General features: G+C 35.8%; 2 protein-coding genes across 22 annotated transcripts in view; one reads left to right on the top strand and one right to left on the bottom strand.

Moving 5' to 3' along the window:
• The window catches only part of LOC148682386 (uncharacterized), a 104,326-nt gene that overhangs the window by 25,015 nt on the left and 69,913 nt on the right, over positions 1 to 9,398 (top strand). The gene's annotated exons all lie outside the window — the stretch shown is intronic.
• Positions 1 to 9,398, bottom strand: part of zgc:152938 — a 422,541-nt gene that overhangs the window by 411,660 nt on the left and 1,483 nt on the right. For 9 of the 21 annotated variants that reach the window (XR_015482190.2, XR_015482191.2, XR_015482193.2 and 6 more), the window contains exons 2-4: positions 5,855 to 5,975; positions 249 to 458; positions 7 to 163 (exon numbers count right to left, since the gene is read on the bottom strand). Coding sequence is in view for 5 of the 21 variants with exons in the window: in XM_087247574.2 (XP_087103700.1) it covers positions 7 to 163; positions 249 to 458; positions 5,855 to 5,939 (452 nt within the window). In the remaining 16 variants the exon portion in view is untranslated. 21 annotated transcript variants of the gene reach the window in all.

The following is a 9,398-nucleotide window of genomic DNA, read 5'->3' as shown; positions in this document are numbered from 1 at the left end:
TTGTACCTTCGTTGTTCTGACGAGGTGGCGAGGAACTCCATCATCTTCATAAACTTCCATGTTTTCTTCTTTTTGGGAGTCTGTTCACCAGTACACTGATCTTCTCTTTTTTTCCTTATGTAGGTGTCTCGTAGATTTTTCCACTTGGTTTTAACATCATCCACTGCACAAAATACAAGAGCGCATTACGAAAAATACCCTTCGGAACTACTCCAGAAAACATGGATCATGCTTAATGTTAAACTTACCGTGAAATCCTATTTTCTCAGCAATCTCCTGCCACAGGGCTTCTCGTTTGTCGATGTGTTTGTAGTCGATGTGGTTTTGGTCAAAAAGTTCTCTCCTGTCAGACACCAGCGATATTAAACCCTCCACATCCATTCTTCTCCAGTAGGTTTTCCTCCGGGTTTCAGAAGAGCTTTCAGTGCAGCTCTGGGCTGGAGATCGAAAGGTCAAGTCTAGTTGGATGGCCCATGGAGGGAATAAAATGGTGAAATAATTACCACAATGGTAGGAAAAAAACAAACATTACTTTGCTGTGGTTTCATCCAAATATGTAAATGAGATGAGCAATGGTGTAATATCACTTAAAACTATAGTGAATCAAGTGTTTCAATCTAACGAGTCAACGAGAACAAAATCATTACTCTGATAAACTAGCAGCAAACACCAGACAGAAAAATGGAGATTTCTGCAGTAGAAAAAAAAAAAGCCACTGTTGGCCTTTGCTCTTTTCTAATAAAGGAGTTGCGCCTCAGAAGATGAAATGCAATGAACTGGGGCTGCACAATATATATATATATATATATATATATATATATATATATATATATATATATATATATATATATATATATATATATATATATATATATATATATATATATATATATATATAGAGCATCGATATCGCGATGTGTGCATCATCCACAAGTCACGTCGCAAGATATGCAATGCTGCGTTATGAATGGCCAGAATCCACAGGTCAAGACACCTGAGATTTCAATTTAACCATTCTAGAGAAAGTTCTCAAATTTCCATGTTTACGGTTTGAGAACATTTTAAAAAAGTTGAGAACATTAAGAGCATAAAAAAAAAGGTTTAAAAATTGAATTTGTCATGTCATTTTCATACGCTTATCCAGGGCAGTGTCATGGTGGCTGCAGACTTAGGAGAGAACCCCAGACTTCCCTCTCCCCAGACACTTCCTGGCGTTTCCAGGCCAGCCGAGATACATAGTCCCTACAGCGTGTCCGGGGTCTTCCCCAAGGCCTCCTCCCAGTGGGTCATGCCTGGAACACCTCCCCAAGTAGGCGTCCTGGAGGCATCCGAAACAGATGCCCAAGCCACCTCAGCTGAGTTCTCTCGATGTGGAAGAACAGCAGGGGCTCTACTTTGAGCTCCTCCTGAGTGACCGAGCTCCTCACCCTGTTTTTACACCCACCCTGTAAAGGAAACTCATTTCAGCTGCTTGTATCTGAGATCTTGTCCTTTCGGTCATGACCCAAAGCCTTTCGGCTCAGCTCCTTCACCACAACAGACCGGTACATTGACGCATTACTGCTGGCGCTGCACCAATCCGCCTGTCAATCTCCACTCCATCCTTCCCTCACTCGTGAACAAAACCCTAAGATACCTGAACTCCTCCACCTGGGGCAAGGACTTTCCTCCAACCTGGAAATGGCAAACCGCCTTTTTCCTGTGGAGCGCCATGGCCTCGGACTTGGAGGTGCTGATTCTCATCCCAGCCGCTTCAAACTTGGCAGCAAACCGCCCCAGTGCATGCTGAAGGTCCATGTTCGATGAAGCCAACAGAACGACATAGTCTGCAAATCACAGAGATAAAATCCTGTGGTCCCCGAACCTGACCCCCTCCAGCCCAAGGCTGCGCTTTGAAATTCTGTCCATAAAAATTATGAACCGAATTGGCGATAAAGGGCAGCCCTGCCCAAGTCCAACATGCACTGGGAATCAGTCTGACTTATAGCCGGCAACGCAAACCAGACTCCTACTTCATACAGGGACAAGACAGCCCTTAACAAAAGCACCTCTGACCCAATTCTCCCACAACACCCTCCACAAAATGCTACGAGGGACACAGTCAAATGTCTTCTCCAAGTCCACAAAACACATGTGGACTGGTTGGACATATTACCATGAACCCTCGAGCACCCTAGTGAGGGTATAGAGCCGGTCCAGTGTGCCACGGCCTAGATGAAAACCGCATTGTCCCTCCTGGATCCTAGGTTCAACCATCCGCCGGATCCTCATCTCCCTTTATACATTTAAAAATATACATTTGATTGATTTATTTATATGATGACTCTTTTACATTTGATTATTTAATTCCTGTACTTGAATACTGTTAGACACTCCCCAGTCAACCATAAAGCAGGGCTCGAAATTACCCTTTTTTCTTGGTAGCACCGGTGCTCCTAACTTTAAATGTTGGCTGATGCGCCTGAATTTAGTCACACCCACCAATTATGAGCACCGTTACTACAAGTGTTATACAAACATATTTATTGTATTTGAAAAATCAACACTAATCAAACCAACAAGCAAAAAAAATAAAAAAAATTAATAAATATGTCTCAACGAAATCCCGTTATCACAAGAAAATACATTTTTATAACAACATGACAGAGTGACTAAAGCATACATGGAGCGCTCACCGGCCCTGCACGCACTGCTTGAATGAATCTGTTAACGGTATAACTGTGCTGTTCTCACAAGTGCTTTCTGATATTGCACTGATTCTTTTGACATACTGTACCCTATTATATGCATACATGTTAATAGCAATACCGTTTTTTTAGGAGTAGCGATGTTAGTTTACTCAGTGCAAGCCTGTTTGCGATGGTGTACGTGGTGTTAAATTTGACAAAGCTGCCTCTTGCACGGCAGACAGCATCTGGTGATTATATGAAGGATTAAACAGAAGCTCTCGTGCTAGATGTGGCAAACAGTTACCTGAAAACTCTCCCACATAGCGGACTTGAAGCCAATAGAAGTCTTCTACTCTTGGAAAAGTGTAGATGGTGGAGTAACATTCAGCACATGGTCACTAATAAGATGTGTCATTATTTGTAACTTTAGATGGTTTCTAAAACTAAATCTGTTTGTTATCTTCATTCTCATCTTCAGCGCTTTACAATTTTTCGCGGTAGTAGCTCTCACTGTCCTCCTAAGCCAGAAGGCACTGAGTGATTGACAGCTGATATTAACCAATCATTCGCGTTCAGTGCTAGAGCAGTGGTGGGCCAATAAGAAGAGCGTGAAGGCGGGGCAAGCATTACGGACTTGGATTTGTTTACTGCAGCAAGTTGACATGACAACTGTTTTAAACCATTCCTGAGCGCTGCGTTTCGCGTTTCAAGTGCAGACAAACAGCTTAGAGATGCATTCTGCGTGAATGTTTCCCGAATCCGCGCATGTGCTGAATATTTTGCAGTAAAAACTGGTCGCACACAACAATTTTAAACACTCGCACATATGCTCCGAATTATATTTTAAGGTCGCATAGATAAAATTTCGGCCGCATATGCAACCAAAATGGGTCGCAATTTCGAGCCCTGTAAAGCACTGTTTACTTCACTTAAATATTTACTCCATTGTGTTTATGACTGTAGTTTGTTTATTATAAATGTCTACAAGTACATAAAACATTTATATTTCACTCCCATAAGAATCCTCTCAGTCAATCTAAAGTAATGACTTTCCAATTAGAGCTATTTTAGTCATGTGGTGAAATTATTTATAGCAGGGAGAAAAAATAAAAATGCAATGCCAAACTTTTCCAATATTGTGCAGCTCTACAATGAACACATGAGAGCGCTCTTAGGGAGCGCAGACAGATGCTCAAGAAGATAATAATAATAATAATAATAATTCTGAAGCACTGTTATGACAGGCAGACAGCTGAGTCCTTTTACAGACAGCAAAACCACATTTCAGATCAGTGTAAAGCTGGAAAAGCTACAAAAGTCCAGTAATGCGTCGCATCACAGACATTATCTGATCATCATCAACGAGTTTACTGACGCTCATGCTAGAAAGCAAATAATTTTGTTTCCATTGTAGTTTATGCACATTTCTTTTACCTGATATTAAATCAATGCTTCTCAGTTACTCATTTTCTAAAGCCTGAGGATGAGCTTAAAAAAAATATTATAATAATAATAAATTTAAAATAAATTCACAAATGTTGAGCATTTCTCAAACAGAAGGACCAAACTCTTCAACCCGTCCTCATATTTACCCTCTTTCCAAATGCTTAAACCTAAAAATGGCTGGTTTTACAAGAATTCTGAGCCATCCATCAAATTTTATGAGCTTACCCTCCAGCAGAAGATAGAAAAACTTTTATTCCAGTGTCAATCAGACTGTTGAACACTAATCAGCAGTGCACAAGTCTATGCACGTGTTTTATGTGTGTGTGATTTTTTTATTCTTTATTATACCAGGATCTGCTGAAATGATCATGAGCCCACAGTATACTTGTAAACAACTTGAGTTTCTTTCTTCTTTTGAACACAAAAATAGTTTGAAGAAAGCTGAAAACCTGTAACTGTTGACTTTAAAAGTAGGAGAAAAAAGATAAACTATTAAAAAAAACAAAAAAAACAAAAACAAAAGTTAACCGGTTACAGGTTTCCAACACTCTTCAAAATATCCTCTGTTCAAAAGAATTAAAAATGAAATTCAGAAAGGTTATGCAGGGGTTCCCAAACTCGTTTAGCCCACAACCCCCAAAATAACAATAGCAGTGACTTGCAACCCCCAATATTCATTGAGGTGGTCATAAATGTATAATCCTTGCACACAACGGCACAGACATACCAAAACGCCCAAGTCTATTCATCGTTTAATTTTGAAAAATGCCACTCGGAGATCACCCTCCATGTTCAGTTGTGACCTGTATTACTTTTTAAATGTACACGAGTGCGGTAGAGGTGTCAAAGTTTCATCTGGTGTCATATAATCAATCTGCTGCAGCTGACGCCATTGCTGCGTCTTTAAATTTAACGTATTGAAAGTTTAATTTACGTAATTGAAAGGCTGATGGCTTCTCATTTACGTATCGTTTTTGTAATGTTTATTAACATCTTAATGTTATTTTTAACTTATTTTGTTCTTCTGTAGGTTATGAATAAATATGGTCATTCTAATGGTTTAATAAAATGATTTTGATATTTGGAAAATCAAAACGCAATCAGAAGTCAACATTATCCCGCAATTCCCTGGGAGGGTCTCGACCCCCACTTTGGGAACAAATGAAGGAGCTTGATGAGGATTCAGCAGCCTAGAAATGCAGCCTTACTAGGGTGCATCCTTCAGCATAATAAACACCTACAGAGTTAATCCCACATTTCATAGCATGTTTTATGAACTGTTTTTGTTAATTGCATAGTAAAGTGATAGAAACTACTGTTTTTTTTATGTATGTATGTATGTATGTATGTATGTGTATATATATATATATATATATATATATATATATATATATATATATATATATATATATATATATATATATATATATATATAAATAAAAAACAGTAGTTTCTATCACTTTACTATGCAATTAACAAAAACAGTTCATAAAACATGCTATGAAATGTGGGATTAACTCTGTAGGTGTTTATTATGCTGAAGGATGCACCCTAGTAAGGCTGCATTTCTAGGTATATATATGTATATATGTATATATGTATATATATATATAAAGTTTGTCTTTTAGGAGTTGCTTTGTGTCCAATAAAAGCACTTTATGAGGCACTCGTATGACATTCTTCAAAGTCCTGCTTCATGTGTTTGATTTGACTTATGCTTTAAGGATGTAAAAATCAACCTGTTTGTTCCTCAGGATCTTCTTGTTTTATTATGAAGACTTGTTCGATCCTCACGTCTTCGCTCTCCTCTTTAACATTCGACATGTTTATATAGACGTCACGTCTCGCTTCACTGTTCACCTGTTTAGGATGAAAAATCACAATTACCAGAAAGAAAAAAAAATTTAACAAGAATAAAAACTGCGAGTGGAGCGGTGGTGAAAAAGGTTTGAGAAATTAATTCTGCATCCATTGAGAGACTTTAATTCTAATTCATTAATTCTGAGCTAAGTTTTGAGCAGCTGACGGCGCTCTAGGCATAGAAAAGTTGGTTTTATATTCACACATTCGTAATTTCCCCTTAATAATATAATTTCTTTAAAGTATTATTTGCAAACTCCAAACAGTGAAGTCATATTAGCAGCCAATGACTATCAAAGTACAACATTTGTTCACAGTCGGTTAAACACAGAGTGTTAATGTTGTTTTCAAGCCACACTTGCATGCTAATTCCGATCGAATATTCAAAGTAACATGGTAATCAATATAGAGACTTCTAAATGAACGCATGTGAATATAAAACCAACTTTACCTCGATTTCTAGGCTGGTGTTTAAAAGCGGACGGTGCTCTATGTACTAATGTACTGTTGTGTTCAAATATCCATGTGTAGGGTGTATGTAAGTGAATGTAGATGTTTAAATGGAAACAGATTCTTTCTTTATTATTATTTATCCTAGTGAGTGTTTTAACATTTACCCTTCAGGAACTGCAAACGGAAATCAGCAGTTTTGCTGAAGCCTGGCACAATAACTTAAAGGATAAATATGAATTTGTAGCTAAATAATTAAAGGTGCCACAACTTTATCATGTCACTTGATCATATAGATAATTATCATATTTACAGGCTTTTTGCACCTGCACAACTTTGGTTTTCCATGTGCCCTTAAGTGTAATCGTGTTGTTTACATTTACCTCTATTTTTAGATTACATTATATGTGTAATTGTATTCATGGTCTTTTTTTTTTTTATTCTATTTTTTATTAATATATTAATAGAGGTAAAGTTGGTTTTGTATTCGCAAATTAAGACTTTTCCCCCCTAATAATAAAATTTCATAAAAGTATTACTTGCAAAGCCTCAACAGCGAAATCATATTAGCAGCAAATGACTATCAAAGTACAACATTGTTCACAGTCAAATAAACAGTGTTAGTGTTGTTTAGAAGTCATACTTGCATGCCAATTCCGATCGAATATTCAAAGTAACATGGTAAACAATAGAGACTTCTAGATGAACGAATATAAAACCAACATTACCTCTATTTAATATTATATGTTAGGCACCTGAGAGTAATGCAGTTTCGATTCTCTGCATGCTAACTCATGCATTCAGAGATGTCGTTTACACTCACAGAGCTACATTACACATCAACTAAGATCATACAGATATCATAATCAAACGTCCCTTTAATACTTATTTGCATTCAAATTAATTGCTTGCTTAAATTACTTCAGTATCTTATATTCTGACATTTTAAAAACGGTCTGCCCTTTTTATTTTTGTTATTGCTGTTTTTTTTTGTTTTTTTTTGCTTAACACTGATGTATTATTTGCAATGAACTTGTACAACTGTTTACAATTAATATTTGTAACATTGTCAGTATTAAACTGAGGAAAACATCTGTAAAATTAGCCAAAAACTAATGACTGAGTAAAAGTTGGTTTTATATCCGCACATTCAGACATTCCCCTTAATAATATAATTTCATCGAAGTATTATTTGCAAACTCTGAACAAATGTTGTACTTTGATAGTCATTGGCTGTTAATATGATTTCACTGTTTACAGTCGGTTAAACACCGAGTGTTAATGTTGTTTAGAAGTCATACTTGCATGCTAAATCAGATCGAATATTCAAAGTAACATGGTAAACAATACATAGACTTCTTAATGAACATATGTGCGAATATAAAACCAACTTTACCTCTATTGACTGAGACCATGTTTACTAAGTTACAGTAAAAACGGACTGCCTGTACTGTCAGGTTCACTCTCTGTTCTCGTGTGAACGTGATTTGCAGCATTACACAGTGTTACATTCAGTGAAAAATTGTTTGCTTTTCATTTATGATAAAAACTTTCGCTGTCATTAAACGGTCCGTGTTGATCTATACACTTCAGGAGTAATAAATCGAGCCTACCTTCTGTTCAATCGCAAGCACGGGAGCGCGCCGCGGTCTTATGACGTCACACGGCTACCAAAACAAAAGTTTTGTTCAATAAAAGTCTCTTAATTCATAAAACAATATGCCGGAATAAACGCCGTTAAAGAGCTTAGAATTAGGAGAGTCTATGCTCTGACGCAGGTCACTCTTAATACGTGTAAATAAGGAATTAAAGTGAAATATGTGATGATATATTTTAGTAAAAAAAAAAAAAGTTTAATAACTTAACCTCAATGCTAAAATATAGTTGTGTTCTCGGACATCCTTATCTTTAACCACTTAAATTTAAAAGGTTTAAAGATAATACATGAGAAAGGAGGATCAAATTACCATTTGTTTATCTTTCCATTTTTTTTACAATTTGCACCAGAGAACAGTAAGATATTTGTAAATAACAAAATTCAAGCCTACACAAAATGACAGCAATAGTAACAATGAGAAGTTAAGCGCAAGCTGATATTATAAAAACAAAACTGTAAATAAAAAAATTAAAAAAAAAAAAAAAAGCAAAAGGAAAGGTGGACTCATGTATGCGTGATTTGCACAATACCGGTCCATGATATTCCAATAATCTATTTCTTGTTTTTAACCAATCTAAGAGATTTAATAAATACATAAATTTAATTTTTATTTAATTAAATAAAAATGTGAAAATGAAGTTGGTTTTATAGACAACTTTATTTGAACCTGACAATACAAGAACATAAGAACGAAGTTCAAGGGATCACAGACAGATCTTAAAAAAAGGTCAATAACCCACAAAGTCATAAGAATAAATATAATGATTGACAAATAACATACCATTAGACAAAGGAGAATGATAATGATAATAATAATAAAATTACTAAGCAAACTAAATTAAACATGAATTAAATTACTTAAATTACCATAAGGAAAGCAGCTAAAAAGCGAGGATCTTCTTTAAATACATCTGTTTAATATTTCAGAAATCCAAGTTTTTTTCCCAAGAACATTCTATTCTAAAATAAAAAATATTTGCAAATATCTGTTTGTGAATTAAAAATTTGCCATAGAAGATCAGGCGTTTATCTTTTGAGTTTTAATAGAAAATAATGTCTTTTAGACCAGTGGTTCTCAAACTGTGGTACGTGTACCACTAGTGGTACATAGGCTGCCTTCTATTGGTACACAGAGTAATCCAATTTGTCATATGTACATGCAACATATCAAAATTTATCAAAAATGGCTCAAAAATGACTATGACGAGATATAGCCTATACTCATGAAGTATTTCCAGGCTTCGATGAATAGTATATATGTTAACACTTTTTTTTTTTTTTTTAAACTTTAACTATAGCCTACCATTTTTTTATAA

Source organism: Danio rerio, chromosome 4, assembly GCF_052040795.2.
Source record: "Danio rerio strain M-AB ecotype USA chromosome 4, GRCz13ab, whole genome shotgun sequence".
In the NCBI taxonomy this organism is placed as follows: Eukaryota; Metazoa; Chordata; class Actinopteri; order Cypriniformes; family Danionidae; genus Danio; species Danio rerio.
The sequence above is the reverse complement of the archived record's forward strand: the minus strand, read 5'-3'. Positions and strand labels throughout refer to the sequence as shown.